The sequence below is a fragment of the Rhea americana genome, unplaced genomic scaffold (assembly GCF_003343005.1).
Source record: "Rhea americana isolate MKP2758 unplaced genomic scaffold, rheAme1 scaffold_203, whole genome shotgun sequence".
NCBI lineage: Eukaryota > Metazoa > Chordata > Aves > Rheiformes > Rheidae > Rhea > Rhea americana.
This window is the reverse complement of record NW_028186184.1, coordinates 1,356,381-1,379,770: the sequence shown is the minus strand read 5'-3', so window position 1 is coordinate 1,379,770 and position 23,390 is coordinate 1,356,381. Positions and strand designations below refer to the sequence as shown.

At 54.1% G+C, this 23,390-nt stretch overlaps 1 protein-coding gene across 5 annotated transcripts in view; it reads right to left on the bottom strand.

The window, feature by feature from the left end:
• The window catches only part of LOC146596324 (adenosine receptor A1), a 28,364-nt gene extending 20,221 nt beyond the window's left edge, over positions 1-8,143 (bottom strand). The window contains exons 1-2 of one of the 5 annotated variants that reach the window (XM_085304111.1): positions 7,569-8,143; positions 6,678-7,063 (exon numbers count right to left, since the gene is read on the bottom strand). In XM_085304111.1, the coding sequence (XP_085160237.1) occupies positions 6,678-7,018 (341 nt within the window). In that variant the 5' untranslated portion in view covers positions 7,019-7,063; positions 7,569-8,143. Of the gene's footprint in view, positions 1-6,677; positions 7,260-7,284; positions 7,306-7,357; positions 7,450-7,568 lie in introns of those variants that run through there. The other 4 variants (XM_085304112.1, XM_085304113.1, XM_085304114.1 and 1 more) reach the window with 4 other exon arrangements.
• Between the last annotated feature and the right edge of the window lie 15,247 nt (positions 8,144-23,390).

The following is a 23,390-nucleotide window of genomic DNA, read 5'->3' as shown; positions in this document are numbered from 1 at the left end:
ACCAGAAGATTTCACCACACTCTTCAGTGCTAGTTGATCTTTCCTGGAAATTTGGGCCAAAGCATGGTCCCATCCCAAGGCCTCCCTCAGCCACCTCTCCTCGCCCTCCCATGGCACCAGGGTGTCTAGCACCCTCCTGCTAAGACCATTCCTGAGCCCTCAGTGGTAGAAAGAAAACTTGTTTGCCAGCTCAGATGTACACCCTGCTTCACAATCCAGCTGGCCATGGGCAATGAGGCTTCCTAGGGCTTCCTGTAACCCAGCCCCAGCTGGCCCCATGCCTGTGGCTCTTGGCAGGCACCAAGAGAAGGGGAAAGAGCGCTGCAATCCCAGCAAGGGTTGGATCTTGAGCCTGCCTCCTCTCCTGCATCACACCAAACARGGAAAAGGAGGGACAAAGGCTTCATTTGCAGCTGTGCCAAAACAGCCCCTGGCACAAGCCAAGAGCAGACCCCTTGCCCTGTGCCAATCTCCGGTCGTCCACCCCTTAACAGTATCCTGCTTCAAAAAGCTGGGATTCACCCTCCTCCTGGCTTGCAGGGTCTGCAGGTCAAGGCTGATGGGTGCTCCTGCCATCCCTGAGCTTTTTTATCTCCGAAGGCTCAAGACAGGGCACTTCTGAAACAGTAGACCGTGCCAAAGCTCACTTCCAGAGCTACTCACAGATCCAGCTTTATCTTCACAGACCCTGCTTTATTCTGGGCTCTCCCTCTGATGAGTCCTGTGTTCCCCTATCAGCTTCTGCTTCCCATTTCCTAATAATTTCCAGCCCAATTTGATCTAATTTCCATGTCTCTGCAGCCTTACACAAAATGCAGCTCACTCTGGCTGGAGGCTCCTTGGGGAGCTGTGATGGGAAGGGCAGGGCTAGGGTGATGGCTGAGCACCCAGCACCGTGGTATGAGGGCTTGGACATGAAGGGTGGGGGATGCCCTGCTGGGCAACAAGAGGCCCCACAGGTGAGGGCTGTTGCTACAAGCAGATTTCTYCAGGTTTTCTCTTCCTGGCATGAGTTTCAAAGCACTTGAGGAAAGAGCTGATGGTCCAAGACAAGCAGATGGGGGAAGGATCTGCCAGGAAATCCCAAGACAAGACCTGCCTGCATCCGTACATTTGGTCACCCCATGGCACCTTGCCAGCTGAGATGTGTGTTCCACAGGGGCTGTGGCGGCACCAGGTCCCGAGAACATTGGTTCCTTGCCACCTCCAAGCACATCATGAAAAGCCCGACACAGTGTCTCCAAGTAGAGACAGGCGCCGAAGGAGCTACATCCCTCCCCAAACATCCCCCTGTCAACATCCCCCCCCTGCATCCTGTCACCAGTGGCTGCTGCTGAGATGCTGGAGGGCTGGTTCCTGCCAGACGCCCCTGGCCTGCTGCTTCCCCTCCTTTTGAACTCGTTTCATCTTCCCCAGGAATGGTGAGTGTGGCTGTGAGGGGGAAGTATGGGCTGGACCGGGGGATCCTGCTGTGCTGGGTGAGGGTGGAAATGGGGCRCCTGAGGTGCTGCCTTGTCATGGGGCCAGTGAGGAAGGATGCAGGAGGGAAGATGGGGGGCTGTTCCGCCAGCACGAGCACATCAAACCTATTTTAGGTAGTTTCCAGCTGTTTGGAGCAGCTCCTGCAGAGGCTGGGAAGTGCGATATCCTCTCCTACAGCCCACTCAAGATGAGCAATGCTCCTACATYCCCCTGCAGTTGAGGAATGACTCTACGGAGGGATGCAGCCTCCAGTAGCCCTCAAATGGTGCGTCAGAAGGTTTTGGAACAGAGGGAAAGGGTTTGGTGGGATAACACAGTCCCCASACTCTACTGGGGGTGTGGGGTGCTCGATTTGTCTCTAAGCTCCACACTCATGAACATACTTTAGTCCCCAGTGCCCCTTCCCTCTGATAKTCAAGAGCTACTGGTGAAGGGGAGGTCACTAAAAAGAAGAAAAGTGTACCAAAATTCCCTTTCTTTTGGGCAAAYCCAAAGAAACCAACCTGCTGTTACAGTCTTCCTGTCAGGACCTCCARCCTCCATGCTGCATGGTCAGCCAATATTCCCATGTCCTGGCTTGGCATGGGTAAGTGTGGCTAGAAATCAACTTTGGTGCTGCTCCTAAGCAGTGATTGCCCCAAAGACCCAATGTGGTGGTAGAAAAGCCAGCCTTGATCCCGTGGTTGCTTGGGCAGCCTGCCCTCGGCTTGATGAGAAACCCAGCCGTGGGAGCGAGGAGGACACCCAAGCTGGAACAGAAGCTTCGTGACCACTTAGGCAACTCCAGTTGCTATCYCTTGCCAAATTCAGAGATATTTCATGACAAGATTTGCTCAAGACATGGTCATGCTGCCACCAAACCCCGGTCCCAGGGCAATAATATCTGCTGTCCATCCAAGGCTTGCTCTCTGGTGGCTGCATGAGGGAACATATGGCCCRTGCATTCAGTGGTGCAAGAAGTAAACCATTGGGTGGTGCCCCCAAGCTTGTACCCCAGAGAGAGGGTTTAGTGCGTGCAGGCAGGAGCTGGAGCCRGGCTGCACTACACTGTGTTCTCCCCTCCTTGCCAAGCTGTGCTTCCAGTCCCAGCTCTGCACTGCTTAATYAAATAGAAAGCTTTGAAAACCTGGTGGTGACTTTGTTTCTCCTTCAGACAACTCTTTCCAGCCAACACTCCTGTCTTTTTCTCATCCGAGCTAGCTAGCATGTGACAGAGACCTCTGTGGCACCTGAGATCCTTGTGCATCCCTTCAGGATTTCAGAAATGCAAGCGATACCCTGCAAAGGAAGCCCTTAGTGCAGACAGCCTTTGCTGGAACAAGGATGGAGCGGAGATGCAGAGAGCCTCTCTCACTGCTGCTCCCGTTCCCTGCTGGCCGCCTCCAAAAAATGCATTTCCTCTGCCTGTGGTCAGAGCATTTTCCTGAGCCTTGTCAGAGCCAGTAACAACCACATGTGAGYGGACAGCAGGGCCAAAGACGCAGGGGTTCCACTGGCATGTCAGCACAAGAGATGCTAGCAGGGACCCACCTCCACCCTGCTTGGCCATGTGGCACCCATGCTGGTGGTCATCCACCCCCCTTTACCAGGCTTATCTCGGGCCTCTCTCTGACCCGTACTGTCTTGACAGAGGTGCAGGGTGTAGCATGCCTGCTATCTCCTGACCCTGTCCTRTCCAGATCTGGTGTTGGTCAACCATACTGTGCACTTCCAGATTGTAGGATGTGCCCCTGCTCCRTGTTTTGGCTGTTCCCAAGGTCAGGGCAAGGGCAGAGATGCCCCCGTGTGTTTCCTTCCCCAGCTCCAGTGTTTGCAAACCTCCAGCTTCTGACAGAACCCAGGATCCCATTGCAGCTGGGGTCCTATTGCCCTTGCATCTCTGGAGATGTTTCCTTGCATGAGCAGCTCTCCTTGACATCCCCCAGGCGTGAACTGTGATATGAAGGTGCAGGACATCTGGGAAGGGCTTCCCCAGCCCCTTCGGGAACATCTGGCTCATGATTTATCCTCAGCCTCTACTCCTCCCATTGGTCCTGTCGGCTGACTCCAGGCCATGCAGCCCAAAATATGAAGGTGTTGGGTGATGGGCTTGTTAAGGCATCCATGAAGAAGGGCTCTGACCCTCAAACACCAGTGTGAGGGCTGGTAGGCAGTAGCCTCACCGCCACTGTGGGGATACCCTCCTCAGAGAGGAGGTGTTTCCCCCTGGCTGCTAGAGCCCATCCCAGATGCAGGATGCCTGYAGAGCCCAGGCAATGCCAGGAGAGGCAAGATCCACCTCTCCACACGCACTGACAGATAGCAGGCTGCAGCAGGGGATCTTTTCTAGAGAGGGAGCTGGATTTTTCCAACATATCTTTCCCTAAAAATGAGTCCAAAATAGGTACTGAGCACCCCTGGCTCAGCAGACAYTTCACTAGGTGAAACAAATGGGCCAAAGCAGAACCACCAAACTGCCCATGTTGGTTCTCTGGCTATGAGAGGAGTTGAGGCAGCTCACTGCAATGGAGATGGTCCTGCAAAGAGCACCTCATGAGGGACCTGAGTCCTRCCAATGTGTTTCAGGCTTCTGGTGTCTGGCACCGTTTAGCACATTCGTGGGTTTGGTGTCACCGAGAGGAGCAGAACTGTGAAGCTGTGATTCAGTCTATCAGCACCTGGGCCCWCAAAAAATGTTTCAGCATCACATTTTGGTAACATGCTTTTGGCATCTAGCAATAAGTCAAGAGAAATTTGGGGTATTTCTGATTTAGAAAATATCCTTTAGCAGTGTTTTCTATCCTATTTGTGTTCTCCAGTATTGTTTTACTGCTGCTATGTCTAGGACATGAACCAAGCAGCTAAAAATCACAGCGCTTGCCAACTGCGGGGAATTAACAACAGGGAAAGAAGGAAACTTCCAAGGACAAGAGAACAGGAGAGCTGGAGAAGCTGAGTTCRTACTGTTGAGGCTACAAAGTCTTTCAATACTAAACCGGACTGCAAGAGCCATAGTAAAATCTCACGATGTTGAGTGACTGAGTACAAAACAGAACGACGAAATTCAGGGTCCATATTGCACAAGAAAAGCCCGCCCAAATTGTTTCCACCATGGGGAGCTCTAACTTAATCCTGCTCTTGGGAAAGATCCTGCTGTCAGAGCAGAAACCTTCCTGAAAAGGCGCACTTGATGTTCAGATGTATTAAGGGAGGAAAGAGACTGTTTGGATTTGTTAGCAAAAATGACAGACAGGGAACGAGGGAGCGTTGCTATGTATAAACTTGCAGTCCTCCCACGTCCTGAATCCATTCCCACCTCAAAGAGGATGTAGGAGAACCAGAAAAGCTCTGAGAGCAATGACAGGGTGAGAATCACACGGCACACTAGTGGACCAAAGGACAAGGATTTTTCCAGCTGGAAAAATCACACTTTAGCAAAGAAGTTGGTAAAGGCCTGTGAAAAGTGTGTGCAGAGAGAATTTGAGCAGGGTCTGTGTTTTTTCCAAGACTGAGAGGGTACCCACTGAATTTCCCTGACAAGAYCAAAGGAAAAGCTATTTCACAGCAGCTTCACATGGGATGCATAGGGGCAGGATGGCTTCCAGAAGAGATTGGACAACTTCCCGGAAGTTGRAGGTGCTGATGGCTCTGAAGACAGCGCTCCAAGAAAGCTCAAAAGCTTGTGATTGCCAGAAGCTGAGTGGGTAGCAAGGACTTCTCGCTCAATGTGTGTGTGCGTGCGCACACACACACACACACTTTTTTCCCCAAGCATCTGCCATCATTCAGTTTTAGGGGAAAAATCTGAAAGCAACAGATCTCTGTCTCAATCCAATGGAGCTGAGGATGCCAGACTCTCCTGAGCAGTCAKCATTGGACCTGATGCAGGATGTCTCCTGCCTCTATCCACCTTTATGAGAAGGTGAGGGACACCTGCCCTGAGAAGGGCTCCTAGTCCCATGGGGGTTTGGGTAGCACCTTATACAAGGTGCTTTGGCCCCTTTTGGGGTCCTGACGCTGGTGCACTGAGGAAGGGTCATGTATTCCTCCAGCAGGTGACCTGGAGCCCAGGGCTGAATGGGGCAATGGGGTGACTCAGCCTGGACGCATGCTCAGCTGTCCCTGCCTGCGGCACAGGCTGCTGGCAGCACTGGCCATGCCAGGCTGAGTCGGCAGCACTGTTGTTTTCCTGGCCAGTCTGAACTGCTTGTGATCACCATCTGCGCTCCATCACTCGCACACCACTCCGCAGCATTGACTGTCTTGTCTCCTCTCTTTATTGGGATAAGAGACCTGCCGCTGTTTCCTTAGGGAAGGTTTCCTCCCCTCCGGGCTCYGTGGGCCCCACCGTCCCATCTCCAGCCCTCGTATGGCACGGCTGAACCACTTGAGTTTTCCAGCAATGCTCCCAGCAGGTYACTGTGAGCAGCAGCTTTCCTGCAGCTGATGAGCCTGGCAAACACCCTGTTCTCCTTCCTRCAGCCTGAGGACCTCCTCATATAGTGCAAGGGGTACCAGCAACAGCAAACGCCACATGGTGCACTGCATTCCTGTTCCGCCCTGCTAACACTCCCTTGTCCTGCCAGGGCATCTCATCCCCCTAGGCAGTGTCTCCCCAGCCCTGGCCACAAAACGCGGGGCTGTGCGACCGCCTTGGTTGGTCAGGAAGCAGTTAAATATCTGCTCTTGTAGTTGCAGAGTTCAAAGAAAGTGCGTCCCCCAAGCACAGCATCGAGGCAGCCRGACGGTTTTTGCAATGGGCTCGTTTTGTCAGCAGATGTTGAGAAGGGGAAGGACAGAGAWATGATTTATTTGTGGGGCAGCTCATTAGCCAGGGCTCTCCCTGGAGAGATGAGGCTGCATCATGAGACACCCTGGGGTCTCACCTCTAGCCCTTCGAGCCCCAAAAGGATGCCATGTGTCCCACAGGTCCCAGGGTAAGCAGGTCACTAGCCCCAGGCTCCTGAGCCTCCCTCAGCAGGGGGAACAGGGTAAGGACAGAAGTATCTTTCCCTTTCTGTGAGTGGGCTAAAGCCTAGCACAGTCAGAGCCTGCTCCGACCACTGCTGTGGCCAGACGTGTCCCGTCCTTCAGAGCGGAAGAGTTAAGAGACCTTCCTCCTATTGTGACTACTTCTTGGAGAGTTTGCGGCTTCCTCGATCCCTTTACCCACAGCAGCAGCCACCCCTGGACCAGTCCCGAAGCATTTTTCCTACCTCACAGGRATCTTCACTCGCAGATATCGATCCACGGCGATGGCCAGGAGTGCCAGGATGGAGCTCTCGGTGAGGATAAGCACGGGGCAGGCCACCATGAGGCAGCTGTAAAACTCCGTCTGTGGCCCGATGTTGATGATGATGGCCAGGGGGATGACCAGGGCCCCCACAGCCACGTCAGCCACTGCCAGCGAGACGATGAAGCAGAAAGTGGCGTCCCGCAGYGCCTGGTTCATCTTCACAGCCCAGATGACCAGAATGTTGCCTGGCACAGACACCAAGGCGATAAGGACTTCGATGGAGATGTAAGCAGCCTGGAAGGCTGAGACGGTGTGTGCCATGATGCTCCAGTCCCTGCCCCGCCAGTGCTGGGGCCCTTTGGTCACCTGCAAACACACGGGAAGGCGGTGAGCAACTGGCATCCGTTAGCTGTGCTGCGAGACAAGTCAGAGCCTATGCGGGGGAGGAGGGGTGAGGGGACAGGAGAAAAGATCTCCATYTGTGCCTGTCCCTGCTGCTCCCCCTTCCCCAGGGCATGGCCAGCCCCTGCCAGCCCATTGCCCCGTCCCACTCGTGTGGCGCCCACCTCCATCCTGCAGCAATTTACTTTGCAAACGCGCCCAGGAGTCCCGTGGTGCACGGGGCGAGYGGCGGGCGCTTGAGAGGGGAGCGCCGAGCACCTTGTTTCCCCGCACCTTCTGCTGCCAGGGCTCGGGACTCGCTGCTCCTACGGGACTCCCTGCTGCCGACCCCTGTGGCCGCTGCAGCCGGCGATGACACTCTGCTCCCCTCCCATCTGCTTCCCGTCGGGAATTTGCACAGCGCTTCTGCAACAGTGAGCCAGCCCCCGCCGGCTGGCCCAGCCTCCCAAACCAAGCCCCAGCAGCTCACCTTGTCCTAGAAATCAAGCGCTTTTTGGGGGTACCCTTCCCCCCAAAATGGAGCTCTTCACCCCCAGGGCAGCCCAGGTGGCATGCTGGGTGAGCACCGGAGCGATGCTCAGGGCTCCGGATACCACGCGGCTGGCTCAGCTCAGCCCGTGTCCCGCTGGTGCTGCGCGGCCCCGCTGCAGCAAGCCGAGCTGTGCTCAGCTCGGGGTGCCCTGCACTGCTCTGCTCCCGCAGCCTCTGCCAGCTTCCAGCGGGAGCTGGAGCATCACATGGTGCAACGCGGCGGCTCCTGCAGCAGTTTAAAGAGCGACTGACCCGATTTGGAGCCCGCCGCGCAGAGTCAAACTGAGCAGGGAAGAGAGTGGGCTGGACTGGGCTGCGGCGAGGGCGGGGGCCGGGCTGGCCCAGCCGGCTGGCCCAGGGGTGCAGAGGCAGAACCGGCGCAGCTCAGCGGCAAGGGGAGGTCCAGTGGGATGAGCCTAGTCGGAGTCAGGAGCAATGTGAGCGCCAGAGCCAGTGCCAGCCCTAGAAGTTGCCCCATGCTCTGAACTTGCTTTGGGTCCCAGTTTTAGCATCAGAACTAACATTCAGTATAAGCACAATTCGTGAAGGGAATGTGAACCCCAAGGCAAAACCAGGACCAGCCTCAGCTCTAAGMGAGCAAGGACCCAGGGCAACATCCGGACATGGACAGGCTTCTGCTCCAGGTTCAGCCCCAGAACGGGACGAAAACCCAAAGTTGGGACCAGAACCAGCACAGCAAACTGGGAAATTTCTCTGAGTCTGCAACCGGACTCTAGCTGGCAACATCTCACCCAAAATCAGTGCTGAGATGAATCGAGAATGAGCCTTTAAGCACCCTTCCTTCTCAGGGGTGCTTTTCTCTGAATGGCAGCCCCTGGGTGCTGGTGGGGCRTCCCGCAGCACGCTTTGGAGCCTGRGCTGCAATGAAGGGAAGGGCACAAGGCTGGCCTTATCCAGGGACAGCATTTGTTGTGGAGGGGGCTGCACGGAGAGGAAAATAGCCATCACTTCCCATCGCCAGGTTCGCTGCTCAGCCCAGGCACGGAGCTGGCTGCAGGGCTTTGCTTAGAGCCCAGGGGAGAATTTTGTGGGCTGYTTCCCCATCCCAGACAGCGCATTTGGAGGAATGCATGCCCCAAACTAGTGCTGAGGCTGCCCACAGGAGAAACTAATGGGGAATTCTGGGGAGCAATGGCTACCCCCCCCCCAATTTTTTCCCCTTTGATGAGTAGCAGAGAGACAATAGGTTTGGAGCTTGGACTTGACTCTGACGGAGCTGAACTAGCAAGCCCAAAATGCCACAGCATGGCCCTTGCAGAGCTGCCTCCCCTGTCATGTGGGAGTGCTCCTTGGGCACTCTCTCCACCCTCCGAGGACCCCCAGCCAAGGCACCCACAGGACTAATCCTGCATAAGCAGCTGGGTCCAGTTTATCCAGGTACTGCAGGGACCAGGGCTGATTCCTCACCTCTCCCAGCCTATCTACAGCCTCAGATTGGATTTGGGAAAGGGAATTCTCCACACACCTCTCCCAAACCCCATCTGCATCTCTCCCTATTCTGCTCCGGTAGGTCAGGGTGCTGGGGCAGGACATGTCCCCTACTTTGCTCTGTCTCAGTGGCAGATGTGCCAACACCTAGATTTGTCCCTTGGGGCTGTCCCCACAACTTCAACCCTCTCCTCCATCAGAGCCTGCACATCCCAAAACAGGGATGGGGATGACCGTGAGGACYGTCACCAGCCCAGTGCTGTATACTGGGCTCCCAACCTGCTGTCCCAAGCTACCTTGACAGAGCAGGCAGAGCGCAGCCRCGGAGGTCCACTGTCTAGAGGTCATTCAGGGGCTGTGGCAACGTGCCGCCTCTGGGCGCTTTGGCTGTGCCAACAACGGGGCTAAGAAAGCTTATTTGGATTTAAAAGATCTGTTTACTCTGAAGGGAGAAAAATAAACCGAGGAGGATGTCGGGTTCACATAAACATTTTGCTATTTATGGGAAGCATTTACTGGAGTGTCTCACATCCCCTAGTGCATCTCTCTTCACACAACCCCACAGCAGGGAGGAAGCAGTCACCATATTAGATGGCTCAAGTCTAAAACTGGAGGCAACATGTGGGGCAGGTATGCACAGGGCATACCCCCAGGCTGACTCTGGGATCTGCAAGGTGCCATGAGAGTGGAGAATGGAAAAGACATYCCAAGATAGCCCCGAAACCTCTCTCCTGCCTTCTTCCCATCGAAAGTATCCTTGCACTCAACCTCCAACTGGGAGGAGAGCAGAAAAACCAGTAGGTTAATCAGAAGAATGAAATGCTGAGCCAGACGTAGGCRGGTCCCAGCCTAATTGTATGCAAATGTTCCAAATACGGTGATTAAAAAGCCACTCCTTTTCCTTAGTGCATTCAGTGTGTTTCCCCTCAGGACTTGTGATCCAGAATACTTTATCTTAGCAGCACCCCAAAAAAAGAGATCACTCAGAGAATGAGCTTCCCAGCTGAGAGATGTGAGTCCCACCAAAGGGCACTGGTGGGAAGGGAAATATAAGCTCTCTTGCCAGCCTGAACAAACTTTCTTAGGACTCTGGCAAAGCCGGCAAAAATCAATCAAGCAAATGTGCTCAGTCGTGATTGATGATTATTCCAGGTGGTTGTGCAGAGACCACTCTGCTGGCCAGGCCTGGTGGATGCGGCATCACCCACTTGTCCTTTCCAGATGAAAATGGACCAGAGCTTGTGTTGGAGGAGTTTCAGATATTCCTTAAAAAAATGCAGGAAACACAATTTGCTTGTGAGCATCAGGCACCCAGTAGGTCACCCAAGTCCTCCAGGCTCTTGCTGGGATTTGGAAGAAGAAAACGTCCTGAGAGCTGCAATGGGTCATGATGTTCCTGAGGAAGTATCGGATGAGGCTGCTATGGGCATCTCCTGGTGTCATCACCTGGTGTCATCTGTCAGGAGTAACAGGGGACGAAGGACAGTGGGGGGTTGCGGGCACGGTGTGAGTTACAGTAAGACTTGATGCGCAAGGACACTCCTGACCTAGCTTTTCCAGCTAGCCATCTCTTGCGAGAGGAGGATGGGAGCAAACATTGACCACTCCAGGAAGAGAAAACAGGAATGTTCAATATCTGAAGCCCTACCAGAGTGATGCACCAAACACCTTGGCATGTTGGGGCTGGGGCTGGTTGTGCCGACCTGCCCAGGTGATGAAACCAAATCCCATTGCGCATCTGCAGGGCTAGGTAGGAGCCAAGAAATGCTTTTTTTGAGAAAGCATGTCAGGACATGAGTAGCTCAGTTCCATCCCTCTCAGTTCAAGCCTTTTCTGGTATGTGTGATCTTTGTCCCCCTAATGTCTCATTTTCTCTGCATGAAGGGCACCAACATGCTGCTATCTCGAGTGCTCAAGGCAGGAAAGAYTGAAGGTTTTCCATCTCTGTGGTCACAGGGACCATCCCAGAGTCCCTCTGGTCATGGAAAGGGGCCTCTTAATTAGGGAAGTTAATTAGGAGCGTGACTAGTGCCAGCAGCACTGGGCTGTGTGCTTAGAGGGCTGACCCTCTTCGTGAGATATTAATTAAGATAACTGGCACCCCTGAACAACATGGTCCGGTGCTTCCAGACAAGATGGCACAAGGAGAAACGGAAGAAGCAAACAATTGGGAAAGACTGAAGCTTTTCCAAGGGCGCCTCTGTTGTGGTGACATGCTGGAAGAACAAATTAGGAGACCCGATGGCTCGAGTGCCAGATTATCACACTTTTTGAGAATGTCTTCAGCAAACAGGGTTATCCTGGAGTGATCACGGGACTCAGTTTTGCTCGGTGGCGCTCAGTCCCACTGCAGAACGATACTCACACTGTTCACACTGTGGTGCCCATGTTGGTGCCATCGGGGTGATGAGGAGCTCTGGCAGGCATTGGCACGTGGTGGGACATCGCTCTCTGAGTTGTTCCCTGTATCTGTTGGGGATTAACTGGGCAAATGCAATATGCCGTCCCGGGGCTGTTTTTCTCCTGTTTACAGGGATATATGGTCCTTCTTCCATGGGAAGCCATTCCAGTGACAAGAAGCATCCCACTTTTCCAGGGTGAAGCATCCTCATCTGGACTCCCTGCGGAGATACAGCAGATACTCAATGGTTGTGACATAGCTTAAAAAAATTTCCTGTGAGCTAATCTGAAATGTGAAGTCCCTTCATTTTCTTTTGGGCTCCTGAGCTGGAGGGTCACGTGCTGGCTACATCTTCAAGCTTTTCTGCACAACCACAAAGGGTAATTTTTTCATCAGGAAACTGAGATTGCCATCTAATCACAGGACTCCTAGAGCAGGGATTTTAACATAGAACAYGCAATGCTGAAAGATGACAGAGAGAGACAACTGCCTTCCCGTGGACTGACAACTTCCATCAAGCACATCTCAGCCTTGCAGCCGAAAGCACTTTTTAAAGGAAGTTGGCAGCACTACCTGTGCGCGAAGGAGAAGTCATGGGCTGTATCTGGGGTCATGCAGCAAGTGCATGTAGAGTCAGGATGTGATCCTGCTCTCCTTAGCCTCCGCTAAATATCACCCTCATGAGGCTGCTGGCTCCCACACACAGGGCTGAAAGGACAAGAGAGGGGCCAAATCCAGTTCTGTGCCCTGCCAGATGCCAGCCAGATGTTGTGTGCAGTCCACTGGCCCATAGCCAAGTCAAACGTTTTGGCCCTGCTCCATCCCGCCCTTTGCAAGGCATTTACCCCAARCCCTTAGATTAGCATTAGTCATTTTGCCTGCTCCTTCCAAGCCCCTTTAGCTGCAGGCGGAGCTGGGAAAAGGCAATGAATTCAGGATCATCTGCCATGCCATGCCACKTGGATGGCAGGAGGAAGGACAATCATGGGGCTCTGGAGCCAGCTTGAACCTGAGTCTGGATTTGGCASAGAAGAAATGCTGAGCAATCACTTAATCCAAGAGAAAACAAGTCCTTGAAGTGCCAAAATGCAGCCWGCTCTCTGCCTGTGTTGCGCTTGGCATGGTAGCTGGCTAGAGCATAGGTCTCACTGGGTGTGCAGCATGCTCTGAACTGCAGAGGGGTGCCAGTGTCTGCCCCGAGCCCCAGTCCAGGCCCTTTGCCTTCTTCCTGATGTATCTTCCTYACCACGTGCAGGGCCTATTTTAATCCCAAGTGGCTGCCAGAGGGAGCCCCGTGAGCGTTATCAAGCCAGGCTSTGAGCCAAGAGCTATTCCTAAGCACCACTTCTAGCTTTGCGAGCAGCACGGAAGGGGGTTAAATCTTTCCACCGCTTCAAGTCAGTGTGCTGCAGTTTATCAGACAAATGAAACCCTTTGTCTTCACTCCATAGCCATCCCTTAAACCAGACAAGTGCTAGCACTTTCTCTTCCGTGCCCCATGTAGAGGCAGGCTGGTGCTTGCCGCCTCCGGCTCCATGGGCGCTGAGTTGTGCCTATGGGGAGGCTGGTGATGTAAGTGCTCTGAAGCAAGCAACAACAATCACGGACCTTTCTGGGGCAAAGACTCATGCAAAACAGTAACTTTTCAGGGAAGGAAAAAAAATAAAACCACAGAAATAAAAATGTCTCATTAGAGTCCCTGCAAGTCATGGTTCGCCAGGGAAGTTGGACGAGAGACTGAAACCTCTTCCCCTAATGGATCTTCGAGCCGATGTAAACATTTTCTGATCGATCTTTGGGCAAATATTGGGAACAGGGTGAAGAGGCAAGCTGGGAAAAATCACAGTGCTATACCTGGTAGACATGAGGGTCAGCCCCAGAGCTAGGGCCGTGGTGGTCCCGGGACACTGGCTTTTGGCCCCATGTACTTTGCAGTGAGCATTCCTGGGTGAAGGAAAAAGCAAGGGATGAAGGAATGACGGTGACAAGAAAAAGCCACTTGGACTTGAAGTTTCTTGCCTTTCCCCAACCATGATCCCCTCACATTTGGTGTCCCTTGGTGCCAGCATCCTGCCCAAGACGAGAGAGGCAGCCCTCTGGTAGCTGGGATAGGAACGTTTTGTCTCCATGGATGCTGGTCCCAAGATTTCTTTTTTTCTCACCTTAGAATTGTGTCCCTCAGTTCTATTTTAAAATTCTCTGCTTTTAGCTTCCAGCTGTCACTTACTACATCTTTCTCAGCTGGTTGAATAGCTCTTGATTTTGGTAACAGGGTTTTCTCCCCACTCAGACACTTACCGACCATAATCACATTCCCACCCTCCAAAGAAAAGCTCTTTCTGTATTAGGACTGAGCTGTCAGGCTCTTGGCGGGAGGTGATTTCTCCAGCCCGCAAGTCCTGCATTCTGCAGCTAAAATTATTTCCATCGTCTCTCTCCAAGCTCAAGGACTTGTTGTTGTTGTTTTATTTCCAGAAATGAAGTCAGGACAGAATTTCACTGGCCAGGTCCCCTACATTGTATGCTRGTTAAATCCTTCACACATGCCTAAACTTACAGAGTGCTATTGAAGACATGGAAAATTCCTTAACAGAAAAGAGAATCTGCCTCCTGCCCAGCTCCCCTTCTCTTTCTGCTGTGAACCTTTCCACGTGGCCCCAAGTCAGCACAAACATTCCCCAAAACATCTGATCACCAACCAAAAAAGTGTCCCAACATTTCTCCCTCGGGGACGGCTTTTGCAGAGCAAAGGCGCTGGACTCCAGTGCGACTCTGTGATGACGTTGTAGCAAGACATGTGATATTTGCATTGCGCAGAAAAACCCAGAGATATTCAGTAGCGACATTCCCACAGAAATACTGGCTCTGCTCCTTCGGGATGTGCAACCAGAAGTCCCCTACCATGAGCTCCGCATATACCAGCCCTGATAGACACAGGGCAGTGAACATGGTTCCTTCTTCTGGGTTTTCTCCCCTTGCTGCAATGAGTTGAAAAGATTCAGGTTGCAGGGCCCAGCTCATAGTTTGCCCAGCTGCATGGCAGGAAACTCCCAGCAGAATTTAAGTCCTGGGAAGAGTGAGGAGATGGAGAAAGGAAACTCATCACAGTAGCGTCTCGGAGATCCGCTCCCACCGCGGGATGCTGTGCTGTGCTCCTGTGATCTCTTGCCTGTTGCTTGCGAGATAGATATGCCGAAGTGGGAACCAGATGCAGGAAGTTCAGTGTCTCAGCCTCAAGGTGTCCCAGGAGCTGGATCCCAGCTCTTCGGTGGTGCAAAGGGCCCACGTCTGCTCCTGTGCCTCCCAGGGCAAAGAGGGGGTGAGGGAGAATGCAGAAGTTGCCTTTCTGGGGAGCTGTGACTAAAGCTACTGCTAGAGCTTTTCTCTGCAAAGCTGCTACGAGTCCCCAGCTCAGCAGCAGTCAAGCATCCCGCCTGTCTCTCTGGAGACCTGTTGGGAACAAGACTCAGCCCGACCCCCAGGAGCAGCCCTTTCCCACGAAAAACCCTGGTCAAAGCAGCCCAGCATTTGCCGTCCTCTTTTGTTTCCTCCATTCAGGGTGGAGATGTAGGGATGGGACAGGGAAAATAAGCTCTCCTCTTTGACTCCTAGTCCCTCGTGTCTTCCTGTGGGGAATAAAGAGGGTCAAGCCCAGTGTCTCGCCTGCTCTGTTTTCCCAAAATATCACAGCAGGCTGGGGAGCTGTAATATTGCACCTCTGCTTATCTCTTGGCTTTAAAGGGGAGCCGAGATCCAGCACAGCTACCAAATAAGCAGTGGGAAAGACAAACTCAGATACTGCCCCAGGTGCACGCTTTGGTCCCTTCCCAGGTATCGTGAACCTGCCCAGTGCTGAGGGCAGTGGGAGCCCCCGTCTCTGGATCTGGACTCTCTAAAGAAATGCTCAATATGAGCATGTGTCCTCCACGTCCAAAGGCCTTTTGGGCAGTCAGGGACATAACCAGAGAGAAGAGCAGAATGGCTGACTCCACATGGCACAGTGCCCAGGTAATTAGTCCCAGGTAATTAGGTCATAAGGAGGATGGCTTTGATGCAGGGATAAGTGGTGTCTTGAGAAAGCCCTTGGGGCTGGTTGGTGATGTCTGCTCATTTGAATGCTGCTTGGGGAGGAGGACACGTGCAGCTGTCGGCACTGTGGGGATCACCGAGAGACATCGGCTGCCGAGGGTTTCTGCTCCCCTCAGCCATTTGCTCCCCAAAAGCAATTAAGTTAATGAGTCCAAAGGCACCAGACATGACACTGGAAAAGAGGGACCGAGCAGGGTGATGGGAAACATCTCCTGCAGGTCCCTGCTGGGGAAGACCCTGGAAGGGAAATACGAGAAACAAAAAAGCTCAAGGCAAATTTCTGTCCCGTTTGATGAGGTGAAAACAGAGACGGTTCCCTTGGAGAAAATCAAGGGCAAGAGGGTGGGTAGATCTAGGGCCAGTAATTCTTTCCCTAGGACWGTCTCCCCTCCAGTCAACAATAAAAATGCAAATGAAAGTGTTTCCGGGAAGTTCCTCCACTTCCCCTTAGCCTCCCCTCCCCGGATTGGGATGTTTTGGCCCAAAAGGCGAGCYGGGGCCTGAGAGGGGAGCAGGAACTGGAGGAAGCCAAACCCTGGGAGCTATTTTCAGCTCTTCAGCAGGAAAAACACCTGCTGGGGTCATTATGCTGAGGACAAAAAATAAACCTCAAGATTTTGTCCTTTGGGGGTGGGAAATGAATAGCTGGAGCCATCCCCGTCAGAAACTGGTGCYGGACTCAACAGGGGTTCGCCCTGAGGATTTCCAGGTCACTGTATGAGCGATTCCCTGTCTCAGCCCCCATAAAAATGTCTGTGTCCACACCCCAGGTGCCTAGACAGGGATGTAGGGGTGGTTTTCCCAAGAGGAAAAGGAGTTCAAAGGAGTCAGAACTGCTCTTGGCCTCTAAAGTGGGGTGTGCAGCCCCCAGGGGCTGGACATAGCGTGCCAATAATTGGGCTTCTGGTGCCCTCTCCCGTCCGGAACACCACATGGCTGACGCAGCTGAAGGGAAGGCTGATGATTTCTACCTCCCTCTTGGCAAGGAAAAGGCAATCTTGTTCCCCCTGCAGCCCCATGGGATGCTTGAGTTCTGCAGTGACACCAYGAAGGAGGGAGGTTATCCTTGGCCACAACCTTAGGGCTCAGAAAATTGTTGCTTAAAGGCTTTTCCAGTCATCCTGGCTGGTTTTGCCGGTGGCAAGCCATGCACTTAATTTTCTGAGTGTCTGAGACATACTGGAAAGGGTTTGAGGCCCTAGGACAGGGTGTTGGAGCATCCTGCAAGTGTGCCSGGGAGCTCCCAGAGTCTCAGCAGAGCCAAGGCTCTTAACAGAGGCATTTACCTGGCTGTCCAGACACTATCCATCCTCAGCATGTACCCTTCTCCCCATTCTTCCCCCTACCCATGGAGACATACTTTTTTAAGCCTGCTCCCCACCCCCCAGCCAGTGGAGGAAGCCTCCGCACCTGATCCCTGCAGCATCTCATCTCAGCCTGGTGCTAGCCCCTCTCACCCCCAACCTGCTGCCCTGGAACAGTCTGAACACCAAAGCTGGCCCTGGTCTGATATGGGGAGATGGGTCAGCAGTGTCRTTGCATGGAGGCAGTAGACTTGCAGGGGCAGTGAGAACACCCTGAGCATTGCAGGGCTCGCCACTACGGAGTCAGGGCAGGGGCCTTGCTGTACTGGTTTTCCTCTTCCCCAGGTGTCGCAGTCACTGTACTCAAATCTGGCTCCATCAGCTTGTAGCTTCATTCACTGGGTTATTTTCTTCCACTTGGCATGGCTTTGCATGAGAGGAGGAGTTGGGGAAGGGAGAGAGGATGGAGAAGGCACTGGAGAATCTCGGTTTGGCAACCAGGCAGATGGGATGTGGGAGGGGATCTCCACCTTTAACCCATGAAGTTCAGCAGGGGAAAGCAGGGTGAGAAAAGCATGGCATGATCGTACCAGCTTTGTTCCCACCGTTCCCAGAAGGAAGAAGAGCCAACATGTGAGCAGCAAGAGTTTCCCAGTGGTAGATATCTGGAGGTGGCAGCCACATGCTGTGCTGCCTGTCCAGTGCTGGGGCCTTGCTGCTGCAGGGACGGGATTATCCATGAGATGCTTGACCGGGCCTGACACCACTTGCTGGAGCACCCAACAGCTGAGTATGTGAGCGGGAGTCGGGGTGTTTTTAGGGCTTCATGTGAGGCATGAGCATGGCTGCCCTGAGGAGGCTCACCATTGGAAGGGGAAACCCATTCGTGGACGTAGAGGAATGAGTCCTGGTGAGAAGGGAAAGGGCTGAGCCATGAGCCGCAGCCTCTTTCCAGGCTTGGGAATGTACAGGGTGAGGCCTCTCTGAAAGGGCTGGGCCCCATTCCCAGGGATTGGCTCATCTGGCATCACCACTGGCACATCCCAGGGAGGGTCAGCAGTCACCTCTCCCCTCCATTCCCATCCCCAAGCCAGGAAATCCTCACAACCCTCCCTCACCAGCTTGTTGAAGTGCCCTGCATGAAGACCACGTTGTGCTGACGTTTGCTGCRGAGGCAGAAAAAAGTAGGAGCAACCTGTTAATCTCCTGAAAGCCCTACAGACACCTAATTTTTTCACCCCTGTTCCTCAGGCTGTGATCCCGGGGCATCAGCATCTGGGTTCACGTTAGGCCATCGGGGCCTCTCGAGCCCCACAGCTGGAATATGCTCAGTACACAGCACACATACATTAGTGGCGCACATAGCTGCTAGTGACTCCATGGTCAGCCATCCACAAGACCTGGCCTGAAGGTGCCTGAGCATTTTCAGCTCTGACTCAGCACACTGGCTCGCTGCTGGACTCCTCCAGCACCATCTCTGCAGCAGCTCCTTGCAGCYCACCTTGGGGCTGCCCACCCGCTGAGGGACACTGCTGTCCCCAGCTCCTGTCCCCGGGCCTTGTGCCATCCCCTGACCCAGACAGCTGTCCCTCTTATGGAGTCGAATAGCCACCATATGTTGCTCATGAATCCCTTGCATTCATGGGTCTTCCTCTAAATACCCACCTGTTCTCCAGTTTGCCAAGCCAGATTCTCCCACCCTAGGAAAACAGCCCGTTGTTGACAATCCAAATGTTCCCTGGTCCCTCTGTGACACATGTGGGGACAGCCCAGACGGCCGGGCACGCCGTCTATGGGACAGAGCTGCAGCCTCGTGCATGCTGGGAACATCCCAGCACAGTGGGACTGCTGATGGGAGATCCCGTGGGTCTGGCATGCTCATGCTGTGTCGAAGTGGGGCCTGCTAGCAGGGGCTCTGCCAGGCAATGCCCTCCTCCAGCTGCATTTTGGAGCTAGTGGGTTGAGAAAAAGAAAGAACATGTCCAGGGCATGGGGCCATGAAGCAAGGGTGGCCATGGCATGCCAGAAACACAAGAGGTTTAGTGCTGTCACTGGGGCACAGTAGGACTCAATAAGTGTAGGCCAGCAGCCTGGTATGTTGGGGCACCCAGAATGGTCTCTGGACTGGGAGCTAGCAAGCTAGTGGGYGGAAACTCAGTATGGTCACTGGACTGGGAGTCAGTGAAATGGTATGCCAGGGCACCCAGTATGGTCTCTGGATCAGGAACCAGTGGACTGGTGTGTTGGGGCATGACAGGACTAGAATACCCCCGTTTCCACTTGCACTATATTTCTCCAAGGTAGGTGTATAACAACTCCACTGCTACCAATATCACATGGCTGTAAAGTGGGGACAGATGAGAAGCAGGTCTGTCACACTATAGGTGCCCCACAAGCCTTGAGAATGAGGTGGCYGCCCTGTTGGGGATCTGTAGCTTGCAGGGGTGCTCCACAACAAAGCACCGCTATCGTTATCCCTGTTTTACCAATGGGGAAACTGAGGCACGGAAGCCAAAGCTGAGCTGACTGGTGCCTGGGGTGCAGGAATGAGCAGCGAGGAGGGGGCTGGAGCGCGAAGCCCAGCCCTGTGGTGGGGATTGCTGGGCACTGTCRCTGCTTTCTGACGCTTTGTTCCGGCACAGCCCTCTGCACAGGCGCGTGGTTCCCTCGTCCCAACCTTTCTGATGTCCAGCACTCTGGGGAGAGCTGGTGGTACGGAGGGGGCACAACTGCTCCTTGCACCTGGACGCTGCCCAGCTCGGGACCGGCATGGCTCTGCCACCCTCCTGGCTCTGTCCTGATGCCAGCAGCGTGGGAAAACCTTTTAGCCTGGGCAAGCTCAGCCTGCCTAGTGCTTGTGCACGGTGCTGCACAAACCCGGTCTGATTGCTCTCTCAACCCACCAGAGAACTCAGACTGGGGGAGCTGGCAGATACAGGTCAGGAAGGGGCTGCTGGCTGCTCCTGCCACCACTACTTGCTTCCCAGGAGATGATGGAGAGCAGGAGACAGTCCCCCATCACTTCCCGCAGACCGGACCTAAAAACAGTCCCGAATCCTCRGCAGGTTGAGACCTAGCCATGCAACACCTGTGGCTCCCAGCTCACCACAGGGCAGGCTCCAAGCGCGAGTAGCTGGCTGCCRCAGCCTCACTGCAACCGAGCAGCTGTCGCCATCCCAAATCTGCAGCAAGCAGGCACGTCGGAAATCCCGGGTGTCCGAGGAGAGGTCTGCTCTGCATTCCTCGCCTGGGCCGTGGGGGAGCGGGGAGAGGGCCAAGCATCCCCGCGCCGCCTGCAGCTGCTCCCAAATATGTTATGACTTGTCACTGCAGCAGGAAGGGATGGCGGCAAGCCTGGAAAACAAAAGGGGACACGGGCCAGAGGGGTGTGTGGAGGTATGGGTGGCAAGGTCCCTGACTGGTCCCAGTGCTAGGYCAACTTTGCTTGCACGTTGGCTGGAGGAAATGGCTTTTTTTTTGGGGGGGGGGGACACACCTTTCCTCCCCAGAAATCCTCCACACTATTCAGCCAGATGGTCTCTTTRCTGGATCCCATCCCCTACTCAAAACTCATCCCTGACCTCTTTCTTCCTGGCAGCAGGACATTGCCTGTGGCCCTTGGGGTGTCAGCGCTGTCTCCCCACCTGGCTTGACCTCAACCCCTCAGAYTTGCTATTTTTTCTGCTCTTTCCAATGGAAGGAGTCAACTGGAACCAAATGCACCAGCTGCCATCAGGTCTCCAGCACAGTGCCCTCTCATGCAGCACTACGCGCGGGCTGGGGTGTGCTCGTGGGCTCTGCCAAAACACAGAAAAGCAAGAAAGACACAAGGGGCTGCTCTGCGTCCTTGGCCTCAGACCTGGTGAGAGCGGTAGCACGGGCTGCAGTGTGAGAGCCAGGACAGAGCGAGCAGGCCTGGAGAAGCRAGGACAAACGTTTCTTGCTGAGGTTTTTCTCAATGAACTGGTATTTTTAACCTGGAGCTCAGCTTCGGCCTCATGGCTGCTTTTCCTCGCTGGCTGTGAACGTGCAAGCCACTGCCGCGAGGCCCTCGTGTCCCCCCCCTCCGCTTTTACTAGGGGAAGGTCACCCCATGACAGATCGCAACACGTTCTTGCTGGCGCGCACACAGCATCGCCTTTGTGTGCGTCCCAGCCGCGACCATCCATCACAGGCTAACCTGACAGCAGGCAGCAGAGCCCTAATCCCCCAGCCGGCTCCGAATTACTCGGGGTGCAGTCGACGTGGGCAGCAATGAGACCTGGGAAAAGCTGCTCCCTCTACCCCTCCCGTGGTCCTAGTTGCAGCGATCTMCTGGGTGCTCAGGGTGGTACTGGCTAGCAAGGGAGCCGGCTGGGTAACCCGGATCCCAGGGTGCCTTGGCAGTGTGGATGCATGTACATCCTGGGCTTAGGGACCCCAGACCTGGCTGTCTCCCTGCACCATGTCCAGGAACAGGTCCTGTTTTGGAAAAGAGGGTCTGACCAGCATCTGTACTGTGGATGGAGGAGCAGAGCCATGGTGGAGTGGGTGCAGCACTATCCTGGCTCCCCGTGTCACTGTGGATGACCCACATCAGACGCCTGAAAGGAGCAGAGGTGACTCCAGCCCTCTAGGCTCCCCTCCCCTCTTCCCAGTCCTCATGCTGGGGCACACTAGTCTCTTACTGGTGACCTTTCCTCCCTGTCTCCAGGGATGGATGCCTGTGGGGTGTCCCCCAGCAGTGCTACCTGCTTGGCCACCCGGAGCTAGAAGACCTGGTTCATGTGTTGGCGCTGTRCTCAGCACGCTCCCCGCCTTGCCGGGGAGAGCCTATTGCAACTGCCAGCGCCTGCTCGAGTGATGCTGCTCCCGTTTTATGAAGTGCTAAATGCTTGACCAGTCTGTTGTATGGGCCTGCCACATGTTCTGCAGACCTCTAAGCCTGTTATGTCACTACTGGTTTCTTTATCCTCCAAATAGACCTCTCAATTAAAAAAAAATCCATCTATACAGCAAAACCTGAGTGGTCCTATGGTGTCCAGGTCAATGAGCTCATGAAGACTGCATCCACCAGCAAGGACAAAAGTCCACAAAAGGAAGGCAAATTTCTTCTCAGTCAGTTGATGTAAAGCTCTCGGGCACGAGTTAGCCTCTTGTCATGGCTTTGCGCCCACAGCCGCCTCTAACTATGGTAGTGTAGCAGCGCTGCAGCCCGGCCAGCTCCTCTGCAAACTCTCAGCGACGTAACTGCTTTACTGCTTTTACCTAATGCGTGARCCCAGCTGGGGCGTTGACATGTCCTTCTTATATATTGAAGGAGTTTTGTTTGATGTCAGGGTTTGCAGGGTTTGCACAGAGGCCAGASTGGACTTGATGCTGCAGTTCCTGCTCTTACTACTGTTCTTCTCCGGTAGTTTTATAGATGTAAAAGTATGGGCTAAGAAATCCTTGTGGATGCAATGTTCCCCATATCTGGGGCATGCAGAGATCAGTCCTTCAAGCCCAGTCCTCAAAAAACTCCAATGATCTCCATGGGACAGCAAATCCCTGGTGCTAAGACCCCCAAGAGAGCTAAAAGCAGGTGTAGGCCACATTGTAAGGCTCTTAGCCCCAAAGAAATCACTGCCACAGGGCTGAGTGGGCAGGAGGTTTGTGGTGGGCTTCCCGTTCACCAGCCCATGCTGGACCAGCCAGGCTTTGGGGGCTTTTAGTGGGTGAGGGGCAARGAGAAAGCCCTCAATGGAGGTGGGAAAGGATGTGCTTGGTTTAGATGGGTGGCCAACCCCTCGGCATGGCCTTCCTGGGCAGCCCGGTTTAGGAGTCAACAAGAAGCCGCCTGGCAGCAGTTGGAGCTGGCAAACAGCCAGCCCCTGGTCAGAGACCTTCCTTTAATGGTGACAGGTTTGAAACAGCCAGAAATCAACTCAAAGTCACTGAGGGCTCAAGCAGGCAGGCCTAGAGAATGCGATGTGGCACAGCCTCCGCAGGGAGGGGGATTTGGGGAAGGAAAATCTCATCATATTTTGTCCTTCTCTTTGCTGACATTCTTTCCGCTGACCGATCCCTTGGCTGGAATTTGGCCTGGAGCAGGAATAGGAGGGGATGGGAGATGGTTTCTTCTSTTCCCGGGGGAAAATCCCCCTTTGAATTGAAGACAAAGCTGGAGAGGCACAGTCCAGAGGTCAGAGTCACCAGAAAGGGCAGGGAACCAGATAAAATCCCAACCCTGCTCTTGCTCAGATGGGGCTCATTGTTGTGCCCCRGTTTCTCCATTGGCAAGGTGGGCATGATGTGCCTCTGCCAGGAGAGAGGGGTACGACAGGATTGCCTAGGCTTCTGGACAGGGGCTTTTACTATACACATGTGCAGCACCTAGCACCAAAGGCCAGCTTGGATTAGTGGTGGCAGAAGAAGGACAGTGTCAAGATGGGAGGGGACCAGCCCCTTGCTTGGTTCATCTTCCAAGCTTGGCCAGAGAAGGGGTCCTGGAACACGCAGGAGAAGGTGTCCTTTGGTTTTAGGGATCCAGCAGGAT